This window comes from Peromyscus californicus, unplaced genomic scaffold (genome assembly GCF_007827085.1).
Source record: "Peromyscus californicus insignis strain IS unplaced genomic scaffold, ASM782708v3 Scaffold_8__1_contigs__length_139910024, whole genome shotgun sequence".
In the NCBI taxonomy this organism is placed as follows: Eukaryota; Metazoa; Chordata; class Mammalia; order Rodentia; family Cricetidae; genus Peromyscus; species Peromyscus californicus.
Genome location: NW_026294606.1, coordinates 82522378 through 82540092, shown reverse-complemented (window position 1 = coordinate 82540092; position 17715 = coordinate 82522378). Strand labels below are relative to the sequence as shown.

Sequence of the window (17715 nt, the reverse complement as noted above, 5' to 3'; positions counted from 1 at the left end):
TGTGTCAGTCATCTTGTTGGGGAATGACTTCCAGCTCATCACAGACAGTGGAAGGCTGGTTTTCATCACTTGCATTAACGTACAGTTAATGCACGGGAAGAGTTGAGCAGTGATGATGGTAAGGTAGGGGCACTTTGATAGTTAGTCTTGCCTCTGCTCATCCTCCCATTGATGTAGGTTGGGAGCAGGAAAACCACTTACCTGTTCCTCACTGCTCAGTTTCTGTCGCTTTGTGCTGGCGACCAGACCATTGTGTGCCCAGGTAGTCACTGGTCACATGGAAAAGAAGGAACTATAGGTTGGTAGCCAGTGCTAATGTGCTGGAACCAGAAATGGCTGTATCTGTATTTTTATAAGCCACTGGGAATAGCGGCCTGCATGCCTCAGAAGCATGGAGGGAACTTTGGAGACTGTGTGAGAAGTTTGCATGATTTGAAACAGCACATTTACAGACCTGTTAACGCTCATGTCCTCAGACTGACCCACCCAAAACCTTTGCCACTCGCCTCCTTAAAATGTCAGTTTCCACACTCGGTGGGGTGAAGGCAAGTGCTGCCTTCTCTATCAGATTACAGCTGTTCTCACCACAAAAGCAAGTCCAGCGCTGTACAGAGTGAAAATTTGTCATTGTTTGTCATTGTTTAAGCAAGTGGTTTGCTCAAACACCGCCTTAACCTGATTTTTCTATGTTTCTCATTATACCATGAAAATCACATTTTGTTCAAGGCCTCGATGACATATAAATAAGAAGCTGATGAAACAGCAATATGATGTCATCCTGCATATCTGTGAGATCATGCACACATTCACACACGTATGCACATCCATACTCAAAGATACATATACACATATAATAGTATTGTGATTATAATTCTGCATATCTATAAAGATATACACATGTATTCACGTTCTGCATATCTGTAAAGATATACATGTGTATTCACGTACACAGAGACAGAGACACATTACATACACCACATACACAGATACATCACATACACACTTCACACACAAACAGAGGTGCACAGACCACAGACACACACCACACACAGATACACACACACATCCATGCACAGACATACAGTCATGTATGCACAGAGACACCCACACAGATGCATATGCATTTTCTTGTCTGCAGCTCTGCAGAAAGAACATGCTTGACCAGCACTGTATCACTGAGCTACATCTCCCGCCCCATTTTAATTTTTGGTTTAGATTTTAATTTGAAACAGGATCTCACTAAACTGCCCAGGCATGGCTAGAACTTTCGATCCTCCTGCCTCAGCCTCCCACCCAAATGTTGGAATAGGTATATGCTGCAACACCTCGCTTGTGAGGCTGAGTGTTGTTGCTGTTTGTTTGTTGGGGGTTGGGAGTGTCATCACACTTGGTTACAGATGATATTTATGGAAGATAATTATCTCTGCTTCATATGTAAAAATACAAGAATGGTGTGCCCCAGGCTAGGGAGCTGGAGAAGCTAGTCTGGACCCTAATTGTTCTGATGTCCAAAGCCACATCTTTCAGACCTTCACTGCCGGCACCTAACCAGATTATAGAAAGGAAGTAAGGCTTTGAAAGGTCACTACAAAAAAAAAAAAAAGATCTCTCTCCAAACACGGTTCAGATCTCTGCTGGAATAGCCACAGTGAGCCTAAGCCCTGAGAACAAACGAACATTTCAAATGCCCAGATTTTGTTGTGAACATTCACTTCCTGTTTCAGTAACGTTCCACAGCTAGCTGCCCCCTTTCCCTAGCCCACTGCGGTTTATGGTAACTGTTCTTAAGGGTGCTTACTGCTGCCTCTGCTCTTTTAGCAGCCGATCCACTCCGAGCAACCATGACCGGATACAGCGTCTACGGCAAGAGTTCCAGCAAGCCAAACAGGATGAGGATGTGGAGGACCGGCGCCGCACCTACAGCTTTGAGCAGTCTTGGGTGAGTGTCTGGTTCCTCAGCCCAGCATCGGGGCTAACAGCTGCCCCATAAGAGAGGCCCCTGAGCTATGACCTCAGTCCTTTATGAAATAAGACAAGACGGAGCCCAGTCCCTCTGACCTTTAGCACTCTGACCTTTCCCTCATTTCTATCTGGGTTTCATCATTGCTAATTTCATTTTATATCTTGTTCCACCATCTGTCCACCGTGTAATAGGTTCAAATAGTCATAAGACGAGACACCACCAAAGAATGTCTGCTCTCAACTGAGTTTGTTATTAGGTTTACTCAGTGCTTTTCAGTGGAACAGAGACAAAGTAAGTACAGCTCCTGCTCATTTGTGTCTGTGAGACAGGTTGGTAATTCTTGGTTCTTTATTCTCCAACCCCCTTGATATTTTTGTTTTGTTTTGTTCTGTTTTGTTTTATTGAGACAGGGTCTCATATGTCCCAGACTGGCCTCAAACTCACTGTATAATCCAGGATAACCTTGAACTCCTGATCCTCCTGCCTCTGCCTCCCAAGTGTGGTACTACATGTGTGCATCATTATGCCACTTTTCCACGGTGCTGGGCATCAAATCCAGGACTTCATGCATGCCAGACAAGCACTCTGCCAACTGAGCCACATCCCCAGCCCTGCTGCCAAGTATTTGTTAAATCCCTGTTTATCTGTCTTCACCTCTCATCCATCCTCCATGCAGCCACTTCAGTGACCTCTTTAGAATGAAACTGTGGCTGCTACTCTTGTTTCCTGCATTTTGCATCTGTGAGATTTGTTGGCACTTCTAGGAGTAGAGGGATGGGAGCAGAGTTGGGGTTGGAGACAAAGAAGATTTTGAAGGCTCTCTGGGAAGAGAGAGAGTCAGAAAGAACTGTTCACACAGGCCAGTGCAGCTCTGAGCACTGGAACTTCCTATCCTCCTGGCAGCTCAGCCCCCACTAAGAACCAAGGAGACATATTTGCAGAGAAGCTGTATGACTGGGGTGGAAGAGACCAACAGGTAGAAGGCCAGGATGTCCTGATGAGGATTCTGGGATCAGGATTGCTCAGTCTGGGTAGGAGACCTGTGCAGCTGGAAGATGGACTACCATGGTGGCTCAAGAAGATGCAAGAATGGCCAGAAGTCTCAGAACTGTAGTGGGAAGAGCTATGCCGTCCTTTCACTTGAGGAGCAGAGGCAGAGGAAACCAGGGCCTAGACCTTGCTGAGTCCCTTCAGAAAAGTTCTGGGACTAACATACATTGTGCCACATTTCTGGATGTGGCAGAGGAAGAATGGTATTAGGAAAGACTTGAGGGCACATGCCCCTTCTTGGTCAGAGGAAGGATGAGCCTCCCAGCTGAAGTGAACCCGACAGGTGGCTGGGTTGAGGGAGGACTGAGTAAAAGTGGGGATCCCAGAGAGTGCAGCCATGCTCAACTTCGCCAAGTATGTTTCCTGGAATGTCAGGGTGGTCTTTGGACCCTTCTTGGTCCCGATACCCAGTTCATCCCGTGTACTCTGTGAAGCAAGAAACCTTGCTTCTGATGGAAGATTGATTTAGAGGAGGAGGAAAAGGTGTGGAAACTGCGTCAGGGGGGTAGGCCTCACCTCAGATCAAGAGAGGAATGGCAGTTGGCAGTGTGAGAGCAGCATTTGGGTGTGAAAATGCCCCCACGAAGCCCATCCTTGCCTGGCCGTGGGTGTTCTACACTGATTCAACACTGAAACAGATTTCCAGTTGTCCTCTAGAGCTGTTCTGCTCGGAGAGGGGCTTTCATTATAAGGGATTTGATTTATTTTCTGGTGAATTGAGTCATCTCTGTGGCAACAGGATGGGATTGTGCTAATGCACTGGTGCTGTTTGGTGTAATTGACTCCATCTATCCCTAAGAGGTTTCCTAAAGCAGGATTCTTATGTGATGTATAGTTAACTACATCTGAAGAGAGTCCTGGGGACAGTGGGAAACCTGAGAAGAAAGCAGCCATCACGGAGGGAAGCAGTTGTCACTTACCCCGCTCTAACTTGCAAGCTCCTCATGGTTTGACAGTCCCCACACCCTGCCATGAGGGCCACTGTCAGGTACCTAAGAATTCAGCTTTCAAACAAGCATCTTCCCATCACTCACTTTTCAGTTAATGGCTTGACTTCTCAGACTTCCGGAATGCTCACAATGCCCCATTATCATGCAGTACAGAAGAACAAATCTGTGAAAGATTGTCTGTCCCTAAAACACTGCAGCAAAGGTGATACAAAGAAAGCCACTCTCAATCCTCCTGCCTCAGCCTCCCAAGTGCTAGGATTACAGGTGTGGCTACCACTTCTGGCTTCCGACTGGTCACATTGTGTCCACATAAAGGAACTTCAAGTTTGAGGCCAAGTGAGTGTCTTCTCAGTGCAAGGTATTTTCATTGAGAGAATTTGAAAGGATTATATCTCAGTCTGAATGAAGAAGTGTCTGTGATTTGGGTGTTTCCACATTATCTCTTTAATAGGAGCAATCACTCTAGAGAAAAGACCGGAAAAAAATTCTGTGCTTTGGAAACTTGACTACCAAAGGTCATAGGTCAAATTACAGTGTGCCAGATGCCATTGAAACTCTAGACAGACAGCGTGGCCTATGTATTGTTTCCTGTGATGACAGAGCCGGCAATTACTCGGGTGACAAATTGGTTACCTTAGACATGGAATAGTTTCCTCAATTGTGGATCAGAAGTTGACCTTTTCCTCTCTTTTTCTTTTTCCTTTGCAAACAATTGAGATCTTGCCGAGAATTTTCCCTTTTGCTGATGATGTAAGTGAGCTAATGGTAGCTATCATTCCGCTCTGCACAGTAATCCTCACATCAGCTCTCCCTCTTCCCTCTGTGAGATCTGCTAGCTTCTTCAGAGAGTAACTCCTCTGGTTTCCCTGGTCCCTTCCACAGCTAGGAATCTTCTTTCTTCCCACGTGTCTGCTGACCTTGTAGCATCCCGTACTCGGAAGGTGTCAGAGCACAGCCTCACATGTTGGAACAGTCCACACTCATTTTTTTAAAGAACCTCAAGTTCATCTTCAAGCTGCCTGGAAAACGTAGTGCACATAAGCTGTAATACTCATGCACAGTCCAGCCAGAGGTATCGCAGAGAGTTTCCTATCCAATGACTCTATCTACAGATGCATCACATAGAGAGTATCTTAGCCAACAACTTCAACGACAGAGCTTCCTGTGGCAAAAATGACTGCAGGTAGCCCTAAAAACTCATCTGTTTTGGAAATGTTCACTGTAAACCCCAGCAGTGTGGAATGCACCTGCTCATGGGCCTTTGTTCAAGACACGGTCTGGGTTGGAAAGAACTGTTGTGGGACAAAAGGCCTTTACAGGAGCACAGGCCCAGAAAATTTCTGAGCTCTAATTGGAGCATTTTCTCTCCCAGGTTGAGGAAGAGGAAAAGCAGGTTCTTCCCCGACCTCATGCAGGTGCAGCCCTAACAGAGCAGTACACTGCTGTAACTCTTCCATAAAGCAACTTAGGGCACGTGACTGAGCAGTAGCTGGGGTGTTCATTATTACGAGGTGCTCGGGTATGGACAGAACCGACAGTTGCTCTAAAGGAATTAAATTGTAGGCTGTCCACACCAGAGTCCAGCCTGCCAGTGGAACCCCTCAGACACCTAGCGTTGCGCACAAGGAGATGCGCTGGCTGAGACAACGGAGAAATGGGATAATGGAGACTTTAATAGTATTGCTAATTCCTTTCCATCCCTGGTCAGTAGTGACTGGAAGTACTTTAGTCCTTCAAGGAGAAAACTGACCCTGGGCATTGTGAATGGCCTCGTCTTTCCTGTACTTGCTTTGTTCCTTGCGGGCTTTAAAGGAACCTCTTCCTCCATCTTCCTGGTGCGGGCTTACAATGGTTCTTTCTGTCCCTCCAGGGCTTTGCCTGGTCTCCTCAGGAGCCCAGTGCAAGAACGGGTTGTTCTGCATCCCTGGGTGCCGCCCGTGGTCCAGGGGCGTTGAGAAGACAGCGGTTCAGTTTTTGTTGTCATGGTTTTAATTACGTGTGAAGTGGCTGCAGCTGTTGCTCCTTTCCTTGGTTCCGAAGTCACCACTTTCATTTAAGCCTCTCACTGTGACCTCAGCTCACACAGCATGGAGGTGGCTTCCCTCGGAAATGTCCCTAGAGAGAGCTCTTTTGCAGCAGAGGGGTGTCAGTTCCTCATGGAGAAAGCCCCTTACTACAGCCAAGTAGACCCTGTGCTTTGGGCACTATAACCCTCTCCTAGACAAACTTCCATACACCCGTGGGCCATGCTACCCACAGAAGAGGGTGCTGGGTGCTGTGAGCTGCTGGTGTTAACAGCCTGCTCTGTAGATCTGTCCCTAGTTCTCAGAGTACCAGGGGCTTCAGGTAGGAAGATCTCGTAAGCACAAGCACTGATGGGAAAGAGTGAATGAAGACCAACAGTGGTAACGCCAAAGCAGGCCTTTATAAAGATCCGGGGATGCGGTGTTCTGAGGACTTCCCAGCCTTTACAGGGGCTCTTGAGAGCACTGTAGCTTTTTAGCATTCAGAACCCACAAGAGCTTGGCAGAACGATGGGGCAGAGGACTGAGACACCAAAATAGACAAAAAGTCGCTTCATCTCTACCCCACCGAAGGCCCCCAGTCTTGTCTGATCTGGGAGGCTGAGAGGGTCCCAGTCTGGTTTGTGTTTGGAAGGGAGATTGACAGAAGTTGGCTTCACTGTGGTTAAAGTTGTAAATAAGGGAACTACGGAAGATGATGACTGTTAGCAGTGTCCACACTAAACCAGAGTGGATGATTTACACTCTGACATGACTTAACTGGATAAAATTTCTTTCTACCTACTATCAGATCTTTAAATGGTCATTTTAATCAGTTAGGGATCATATGAGAGTAACGTACATTTAACCTCTAAATAAGGACTCACTGTCTTTAAAAGGAATATAATTTTTGCCATTATTTTTATCTAAAACACACAAACTGTTATATTTTACTTTTTGTTTTCTATATGTGCCTTGGGCATATATAAAGCTTAGAAAATTTTATTATGCATATTCAAGTAGAAAATAGAAAACCTCCAAATGGTCATATATATATATATGTGTGTGTGTGTGTGTGTGTGTGTGTGTGTGTGTGTGTGTGTATGTATATATGTATGGGTGTATACACATATATGTGTATATGCATGCTTTCACACTATTTTCTTATCTATATGAAGTTAAATGACTGGGTATGTTTTAAATTATGGTATTTCTTAAATTATAGAATTTGTATATAACTCAATAAACTAACCAATTTATTTCTTTCTGTAAAAAGTTATAGTATTACCTAGTTCTAATTACTATTGAAACTTTACATTGTGTCTACATAGTCTTATTCATTAGTCTGTTAATTATTTTAGCTATTTTGTATTTTTACTTTTGTAAAAAGAATCAAAGAATATTTTTAATTAGCCAAGAGAAATGCTCACTTGATACAAATTCAGTGGCACTTTGTGGAGCTATTTCTTCTAATTTTTTTTTTTCCCACAGAATGAAAGCAGCATTTTTCAGCTTTCTCAGTCCTGAAGTAATATCTTTCTAATCATGATAAAGACCAGTATTTTGCAGCTCCCTTACAAAGCAACAGGCGTATTTTTCTCTGGTGGTTCTAAGGCAGAGATTCCATTGTGCTCTGTGACAGTCACATACTCACCTCTATCTTACAGCTTTTGTTATTTAGACCTGGTGCTTGGGGCTTTTTTATTAGTATTATTATTTAAAAGGTCATTTCTTCTAACCAGTTTCATTACAAACAAGACCTAGGTGATTTTGTAATTTGCAGCTCAAGCAGCTTCACTTCCTTGTCTGAATTACCAGTGTTGGGACACTGGTGGGCACATGGGTTTTCTGTACAGCTGTTTCTTTTGTGTGTGTTCTATGCAGGTGTGGGGTGGTGTATGTTGTATGGAGATGGGGTGTGTGTGTGTGTGTGTGTGTGTGTGTGTGTGTGTCTGTCTGTCTGTCTGTCTGTCCCAGAGGTCACTGTAGAATATGACTTCCTCCATTACTTTCTGCCATATGTTTTGAGACAAGGCCTTTCACTGAACGAGGAGCTGCACATGGGCTGGGCTGGCTGGCCTGCGGGCCTTGGGGATCTGCACTCAGGCTTCATGTGTGTGCAGCAAACACTCCCCTCACTCTCCTCTCCTGCTTTGTTGTTGTGTGAAAACATGGACTCCTCCTGGGGGGTTACGTGGTCTCTCTTCCTCGTGTCTTTATTGATGGAATTTTTTATTCCGATCCATGGCTGTGCTTCTCAGGTGCCATCCATGTTCTTTGTGTTGAGACCTAGTCTCTTGCTGAACCTGGAACTCACTACTTTGGATGGCTGGCCAGCTGGGGATCCCCTGGTCTCTGCACCCCCAGTACTAGGATTACAGTCATGGGCACCACACCTGGCTTTGTGGTTGTTGTTGTGGGTTCTGGGTTTGGAAGTCATCAGCCGAGTTGTCTCCCAAGCCCAAGAGGTTACTTTTCATCTGGAACAAAAGTAAAACTTGCCAGAGTGATTTTATTGACTTGTTGCTGTGAACTAGTCCTGTATCCTGAGACACGTGGCCTGTTAGAGTTCTCTCTAAAAGATGAAGGTGACTGGGGTGACTGGCATGCCCTTTTGCAGCCTTGGAGGGGGGCGTGAAATATGGATGGGGAGGCTGAAGCTTCTGTCTGATTAGGAGATATCAGTCTGTCAGCAGCACCTCAGTCATCCACGTGTGCATGCTGCAGTCCCTGTGCTGATCATTCCTGAAGCCCGAGAGGGTTTCAGTGGATCCTTACAACTGACAAGGTTTGAACAGTGTCAGAAAGTGCACAGTTGAGGAAACAAAAGCCCTTCAGCTTATTTTTTTCCCTCTGTCAGAATCAAATTTTCAGGCCGCTGAGAGAAACAACTTAAAAATATACCGGCATTCCTGTAAGCTCTTACATTTTCTTTTCACATCTCCACAAGCAGTGTGTCAAAAAGCAGCGTGAGCTTAAATCACTGGTTACTAAACCCCGTCGCTGAATGCCAAAGCCTTCCAAACAACCTGACGTGTATAGGTAGCTTACGGTGCGTGAAGGGGAAGGAAACAGGGCACTTTGGGGTGCTCTGCAAACCATGCAGTTCTCACTCTGTATTTGCCTGCCCAGTGATGCTCCCCACGGCTCCTGCAGGCACACCACCACCCAGCAGTTCAGTGGCATCCTGCTCATGGAAGGGAGAGAAGATGCCTGTCTTCATTAATGTGGAGGATGCTGTGTGTGTACAAGCAGGAACTCACTGGGGAAATGCTCCATCATCTATCTGTCTGTCTGTCTATCATCTATCTATCTATCTATCTATCTATCTATCTATCTATCTACTACCTCATCTCTCTTGTGTGTGTGTATGTGTGTGTGTGCAAGTGTTCACACACACACACACACACACACACACACACACACACACACACACACACACACACACACACACATTCACACGTGTGAAGGCATATGGAGGCCAGAAATCAACCTCAGGTATCATTCCTTAGGAGCCATCTACCTCTCTTTTTTTCTTTTCTTTTCTATTTCCTTCCTCCCTTCCTCCCTCCCTCCCTCTCTCCCTCCCTCCCTCCCTCCCTCCCTTCCTTTCTTCCTTTCGACAGGGTTTCTCACTGAAGGTAGAGTTCACCAATTAGGCTAGGCTCGCTGTCAGTGAGCCCCAGGGCTTGTCCTGACTCCACTTCCCCTGGTCTGGGATTACAAGAGCCCACCACCATGCCCAGCTTTGAGGCAGGTTCTGGGGATCCAAACCCAGGTTGTTACACTTGCACAGCACGCACTTTAACCTTGGAGCCATGTCCCAGCCCCCTCAGTGCTCTTCATGCTGAAGATACATGATGTATTGTGGGAACTGCATGTGTAGTCTCTGCCACACATCTGTCCCAGCTGGTGTGGTTGTGACTATCCCCGAGCACAGACTGGGGTACCGGAAAGTCTAATCGCTTGCCACATACGTTTTGTATTGGAATATTTTTTTAAATATGTGCCGACTGAGGATACCTGCTTAGAGATGTGTGTCCTGGACATTGCCTTACCAGCACATAAGGTGCTTTCTGATAGAAAGAGAACCTATGCTGTCGAGTTTCTCTTCAGACAGAAGCCAACCACAGGGGCTGTTCTTCAGGGGCAGGACTCATGTTATTCTAACACTCTCCTATGAATGCTAAAGCCATTACTTTACCAAGCCATTATTGAGTCGTGGCCTGCCACTGGCTTTCAGCGCTAAAAGAAAAAATCAGTTAGAGCTTTTTAGCAGATATTCTTCACATAGACTGTGTACCTTGCACCAAGGGGCACCAAGATGGATGAGTCACAAGACAGGTATTTTGGGGTACCAACAGCAGTGCAGCAATAAGCCATCCCTGGGTATTTTGTAAGGTTCCTGGCTGTTCTGATCTACACAGCATAGTATATAATTTGATAATCCACTATGAATGAAAATCACAATCCATGCATGTTGTGTTGGCCAGAGTGTGTGGCTGGGTGGAGTGAAGATTTCTCTCAGCTAGGTTCACCTTGGCCAATTACCACTTCCTGTGACCAAGGGAGTGTGTTACTTACACTGGTACATTCAGTATTCATTAGCTGACAGGTCCATGTTGTTGGTAAGGGTTCCTGGCCCTCTTTAGCTGACATCCTTGGGGACAGAGGGCCTATCTTTGGTCACAGTGTCTCATTTAAACTGATCTTCACATTTCAAAATTGAGCTGTCACTTCCTAGCATAGGCTGGTCCTCTATATTTTTTACCATTGCTAGGACAAAAGAGACAATTACCAAATGTTCTCCAGCTCGGCAAGCCTTCCTTCACAGGCCCGTGAACTCCTGCCTTTGTGAGTTATGGTATCAAAGTTTTATTTTGTTTTTGTTGTGGTGGTTAGTTGGTTGGTTTGAGACAGGGTTCCAGGTAGCCCAGGCTAGTCCAGGCTGCTGAGGGAGACCTTCACCTTCTGATTCCCTTGCCTGTACCTTCTGAGTTCTGGGATTACAGGTGTGTTCTAACATGCCCATGTTATGCGGCACAGGAGATAAAACCAGCACTTCCTGTGTGCTGGGTGAGTATTGTACCACCTGAACCACATTACCAGCCCTCAATTTTGGTCTTCTAATTACCAGCCCTGGATTTGGGTCTTGTCTTCTAATCCTCTGAGCTTTATGATCTCTCTGTAAGGGATGTCAACTAGCACCTGTCAGTATTTACTGAGCCTCCCTGGGAAATACTACCAAGTTGGCCTCTCCATTTTTAGTGATGTGCCCACACCAAAGTCACAGCTCAAGATGGAGTATGTAAAACTTAGCCAAGCTATGATATGGTTCTTCTCTCAAAGAAATCTGAATGAGAAGGGAGCTGAGAGGTGACTCAGTTGGTGTAGTGGTTACCCCCATGCACAAAGCCTTGGGTTCCATACCCAGTGCCACATAAACCAGGAATGCTGATCCCAGTGTTCAGGAGGTAGAGACGAGGGGATCAGAAGTTCAAAGTCACTCTTCGCTACAACACAGTGAATTCAAACACAGCCTTGGTTACATGAGACCCTGTCTCAAAATAAGGAGGTAGAATAACAAATAAACTTGATGTGGATGAACAAAATCATAGAATTTGTAAAGTGTTTCAAAGTCATTTGGTAAGAGTCAAAAGTTGGAGGCTTGACGGTGTAACTCAGGCAGAAGAACACTTGCCCAGCATGTGCAGGCGTTGGGTTCTGTCTCCAACACTGCGTAAGACCCAGAGTTGAAGTGGCGGCGTCACTCATGGCATGGCAGCGCAGGTGTCGTTCTCTTACTGACAAGCTGTGCATCTCTCCCACAGCCCAGCTCCCGGCCAGCGTCACAGAGTGGTCGGCACTCGGTGTCTGTGGAGGTTCAAGTGCAGCGGCAGCGGCAGGAGGAACGAGAGAACTTCCAGCAGGCTCAGCGCCAGTACAGCTCACTGCCAAGGTGAGCTGCCCTCTTCCCAGCTTGGACCAGGGTCACCAAGGACTGGGCAGCGCAGGCATGCTTGACTTGGGAGGGGTACCGCTCATCTATTGGCAGCATGACTAAGAAGGCCAACATCTGCACCTGTGCATACCCAAAGTGGAACACACACACACACACACACACACACACACACACACACACACACCCCACCCCCCATCTGAAAAGAGAGACTGTAAACATGCTTTTGCTTGCCTGGCTCCCAGCGTTCTGGGGTGATTGCCTCTGTGTGCACCTAGGCTCTGTTACAGCAGGACTGAGCACTCTGGGCATGCACATCAGTGGATTGGCAGTCACAAACCCCATTTTAATTGCCCTCTGTCTCAACTGTCACTCTGCATGGGAGTGCAGAGGGTCTCAGGGGTGCTTGGCTCATTAACTGACAACCCAGCAAGAGAAGCTTAGGTGTTGGGCTTGTGAGGGACCTCTGCTCCAGCTGTCTTCTGTTAAAGGACTAGAACTCTGTCACATGACTGACCACATGGCCACACACTGAATTCACCCTTATTTTCCACCAGAGTCTTCGTCCCAGAAAATAGATAGTACGGAATAAACATATTGAAAACCCTGCAGGGTTCAGCCTCCTCCAAACAAGTCACTTGTACGTGACAGTTACTAGACATTTGTTTTCCTGTCTCAACCATGAATTTGAACAAAGCAGTTGGAGGAAGGTGGTGCTTATCTGTGCACTGGCTGATCCATGTGAAAATGAGCTTGCTTTACTGTCTGATAAAGGCAACTTCCTCTGAAGTTCAGTAATCTCCATGACAGCCTCCAGGAACTCAACATTCACAGTGGTTAGCCAAGATGGGTGTGCAGCAAGCTCCCACCAGCACACATGGTAGTGGTGTGCAAACACGTTCATTCGGTTATCCCCCCCCCCCTTTATTTCTACCCACTGTGTGTACAAATAGGTGCATGTTCATGTAGGTCCATGTGTGGGCACCGGTGCACAGACAGGTGTGTGTCCCTGCACATGGGGGCCAGTGGACAGTCTCAGCTGATATTGGTCAGGCATCATCGATCTTGCTCCTGAGACAATGTCTCTCACTGGCCTAGAGCTCATTGCTAAGGTTGGGATGGCTGGCCAGTGAGACCCAGAGAGCCTCCTGTCTTCAAGCACTGAGATTACAAACACAGGTAATCACACGTGGTTTTTACATGTGGGTTCTGGGAGATTTACCTCAGGTCTTCATGCTTACAAGGAGAACACTTTGCCACTGAGCCATTTCCTCAGCCCTCTACATAGGAGACACTGACTGACCGCCTCCCTTTCTTCCTCTCTTGAGTTGGCACATTGCTAATCCTTACCTTAATGAAGAGTGTATGGACACCAATAGCTTCCTTACAAAGGAAAGTAAGGTGTGTATGTGTGTGTGTGTGTGTGTGTGTGTGTGTGTGTGTCCCACATACCCTATTTCAAACCATAGGACTTGCTTTATTCTAGACTCACTAATCTGAAGCAAATTTGAGCCACAAAACAGTGCCTCCTCCCACACCCGCCTCCTCCTCTTCTCATCCAGGCCTGATGAGTCTCAGTGACTTTTCACGAATTTTAATGCAGACGGAACCTGCATTTCTGGGGTGACCGCAACACACCTTTCTATGCAGGGGACATGCAGGATCTGGGAGGAAGACAGCTATGGGTTTCCAGAGGCTGTGGATGAAGAGGTGACAGTGTAAAACCCCAGGGTTCATGTTGACACTGTCCGTCTGTCACATCTCTGCTCAGATTAGTTGATGACTTCTTAAGTGATGATAATCAGTGCTTTAGGCGAAGAAACCTACTCCATCCCATCGGAGGATTCTGCTGTGGCTCCCATGAGGAAAGCCAGATGGGAGCCACCGTTGTTCTCGGTGGCTCACAGAGCCAGGGGTGACATGGAGAGTTTAATTCACTTCTCATCCACAGGGTCTCCCAACTACAGTTGCAGCCATGTGGAAAATGGGCAGGTTCTACCCCGGACCATATTGCCAGCGTTCCAGAACATTCAAATGCCATCACTCTGTTCCTTTGGGAGGCGTGGTGGCTTCCCACGGTCTCCTCATGAATGTGCAGTGTTGTGTACACTTATACGAGAGGCTGAGCCTAGCCTACTGCCACCAGATGATTTTCTTGCTGATAAATGGAGCAATAATACATTTTCTTTATGAGTGTCGTCTCTCCTCCCTCTTCCATTTTCAAGGGGAAAAATAGGGCATGTCTTCCTTCCTGACACAAAATTGTTATGCTTTATCAAAGGCAATCTTATTGCAAATTCATAGAAGTATCTAGAGCCTTGATAGTAAATTAAAGATGTTTCAGAATCATGTTTCCCGAAAACCACAGCAAGTCTCTTGCAGAAGTGGTAGGCTGTGAAGTGTCTGTGTGGCTTGAGTTTGTCTCCCTATCCTGGGGTAATAGGAAATGGGTTTTCTAGTGCGGCACCTGGCCTTTGGTGAAGGAAACCTATGAGGCGGAATAAATAATGTTTCCAGACAGGAAGTTGTGCAACATGACCTATACCAGCTGCTGACACAGAGGACCCCTGAGAGCCAAGCTGGAGCTCAAAGGAGTTGCCTGTTGCATTATTTGCTTTGTTTTGTGAGTGATTTGTTGTTGTTTGAGACCGTCTCCTGCCACCCAGGCTGGTCTCAAACTTACTGTGTAGCCAAGGATGTCCTTGACCTTGTGATCCTTATGCCTCTACTTCCCTAATGCTGGAGTAATAGGTTTGTGCTCCCAACACCTGGTATATGTGGCGCTGGGGATGGAACCCGGGCCTCCTGCCTCCTCAGCCAGTGCTCTGAGCTGAGCCCGGCCAGCGCTTTGACTGCTGCACTTCCGTCCTTGTCTGAGCTCATACTCACATCACATAAGCTTCCGGAGGACAGAGTGACATCTCAGTCTCTGGAAGATGAGCGCGGACAGCACACACCAGTTGCCATCATTCTGGCAGGCCGCTAGGTACAGTGCTCATTTGGGCTGTTTAGAACTGAACAGTGCCACTAAAGTGAGCAGCAGTTCTTACAAAGCTAGATGCTGCCTGACCTCTAATACTTAGCCACTTGTGTCTGCACCTGCACTACAGTGCACATGGTCACCCTGAGCCAGAGGGCACCTCAAGCTGGGAGAGGCACCTCTTTCTCCATAGCTGCTGAGTCTGCTTCTGTCTTTTGTCCTGTCAGCATTCGTCACTTCAGCTGAAACTAAGGACTTGCTGAGGACAGTCACTGTTTGTTTGTGGTGTGGCTGCATGCACAATGCAGGTGCGTGTGTGGGGGTGCACATGCATGTGTGTGCACATGAAGGCCAGAGCCCATCCTCAGGTCTCATTCCTCAGGAACTGTCTACCTTGTTTGTTTGAAATAGGGTTTCTCACTGGGCTGGAGCTCACCAATTAGGCTAGGCTGGCCGGCCAGCAAGCCCCATGGATCTCCTTCTCTCCCCTCCCTAGTCCTGGAATTACAAATGTGTGCTACCCCACCCAGCTTTTTATATGGCTATTGTGGATTGAACTCAGATCCTCAAGCTTGGGCAGCAAGCAATGTCAATTTTGAGATCTCCAGCCCCCACCATGGTACCTGGTGGGTGATCAGGTCATGGTGATATTTGCTAAAGCCTGCAGATTCCTCTCTCTCTCTCTCTCTCAGCCCTAACTGACTTCTTTGCTTTATTGCTAGGCAAAGCAGGAAGAATGCCAGCTCCATATCACAGGACTCCTGGGAACAGAACTATGCCCCTGGCGAGGGCTTCCAGAGTGCCAAGGAGAACCCCAGGTATTCCAGTTACCAGGGCTCAAGAAACGGCTATCTTGGTGGGCATGGCTTCAATGCCAGGGTCATGCTGGAGACCCAGGAGCTTCTCCGCCAGGAGCAGAGGCGGAAAGAGCAGCAGCTGAAGAAGCAGCCCCCGGCTGATGGAGTCAGGGGGCCCTTCCGGCAAGATGTGCCTCCGTCCCCATCTCAGGTGGCCAGGCTAAACAGACTGCAGACACCCGAGAAAGGGCGGCCCTTCTACTCCTGAGCTCAAATGAGGATGGCAGCACTTCGTGTCATGCAATAAAGGACGTGTTCCTATGAAGACGTGTGTTCTTGGAGTTTTCGAACCCTGCGGTGGGACTACGGAACACTTCTGTCGCTGGTATCAGTGCCTTTAAGCAGCAGGAGCAAAGAAACAGAAGGCCTTACAGTCTTTGCCACTGCATCTCAGCGTCTATCTCATGGAAGGAACCCCCTCCTGACAATCCCGAGTTCAAGGCACCTGCTTCTCTGCAGTACCGGAAGCTTCAGCTCCATGCATAAGATGCCTGTGGCTTGGGTGTTGCAGCCTCACCGAGACCCTGAGGCTGCAGATGTTGCTGACCTTTTCACCCCTGGGCCTCTGCTAGATGAAAGGGAGTGCAGCGTGGACCAGGAAGGAGGGCTTCCCAGGACTTTGCAGTAGGGTTGCCCCCAGTTCTGGGGCTCGATCTGGGTTTTCTTTTCTTTCCTCACTTCCTTGGAGCATAAAGGCTCTGGGCAGTCGTGAAGAAGCTAAACCATAGGCCAGCCGGTGCTGTTTGGCTGTCAGGGGGTCCCTTCCAACTGCCTTATAACGTCACTACCCATATCACAATGATTCTAGTCTGCGTTTATAAATACACTTGTTCAGTCACGTTCATGACACTTGGGAACAAGGGCCATGGGAATGGCCTATTGTGCATGCACCCTGAGGAGGGAGGTAACCGGAGGGAAGAATCTCTGGAGGAGCTATGACCAGTCTATCCTGTCATTGTCGTGGGTGTTTTTCTTTATTTGCATTGAAAGGTTGACAAGGAAGGCAGAGTGGGACCAGGAAAAATCAGTCACTGATTAATTCTGAAAATTAATCTCAATACAGTTTTAGAGGTTGGAGTCAGTATTTGTCTCCTATACCCACATGATGTGTCCCGTCCTGGTTCGACCACATTACTAAGTAACTCAGCCATGGAACATAGAAGAAATAAGAGAAAAGCCATCCCACTGGAGAACACTCTGACGTCCCCGGAGAGCGCTAGGAGTCACATTTCCGTGCATGTCTGTGTCACACGGCCCTTGACGCTCCCACTGTTCATCTGTTGGTCTGAACATCATGTATTGTAAACCAAGGCTGGGTTGCTAAAGTGCCTGCAAATCTCCATGTGAAAGAAAAAAAAATCCTGAGAAAAAAAGCTCAGAGTACCATGTATTAACAAAAAAGGAAGCTAGAAAGGAAAAAAAAAAAAAAAGACATGTATTGATACGCCTATTTTTTTTTTTTTTTTACTGGCACATTGTATTTTTTGTGTAGACTTGTTTTTAGAAAATACTCGAAGTGTCCACAGGCCCCGTGTCTCTTTGCGTCTGTGTGTAATGGCTTTATCTGTTAATGACTCGAGGCGGCGGCGGCGGCGGCGGCGGTGTTTAAGTGGTGTTTCCAGTGTAAGTACACGTGGCGACCTTGGACGGCAGTGGCTTCCTCACAGCCTAGGAAGGCTGTGAGGAACAGCTGTCCCTGTACATATAAGACTTCTAATAAAAGGCATATTTCTTCCTGTTCTCTGAGTGTCCCTAGTTTTCCTGTTGGATCTTTCATAGCTGTTTTTTTTTATATAAATATATTAACAGATGTCTTTTTTTTTCATATTTAGTGAAAGTGGAAAGTTTCTTCCTATCTCTGCAAACACAGGATTGAGTGGAAGAGTGTTTGACCACCCAAGGAGAGGGGATGGGGGATAGGGAAGACTGGAGCCCGACTTTCTTCTTTCATTT

The 17715-nt window shown here is 47.0% G+C and overlaps 1 protein-coding gene across 18 annotated transcripts in view; it reads left to right on the top strand.

The window, feature by feature from the left end:
- Pard3 (par-3 family cell polarity regulator) overlaps window positions 1–17502 on the top strand; it is a 559894-nt gene extending 542392 nt beyond the window's left edge. For 17 of the 18 annotated variants that reach the window (XM_052726921.1, XM_052726930.1, XM_052726931.1 and 14 more), the window contains 3 exons: window positions 1819–1939; window positions 11798–11925; window positions 15628–17502. In XM_052726921.1, the coding sequence (XP_052582881.1) occupies window positions 1819–1939; window positions 11798–11925; window positions 15628–15970 (592 nt within the window). In that variant the 3' untranslated portion in view covers window positions 15971–17502. The remainder of the gene's footprint in view (window positions 1–1818; window positions 1940–11797; window positions 11926–15627) is intronic. The other variant, XM_052726909.1, reaches the window with a different exon arrangement.
- The last annotated feature ends 213 nt before the right edge of the window (window positions 17503–17715 follow it).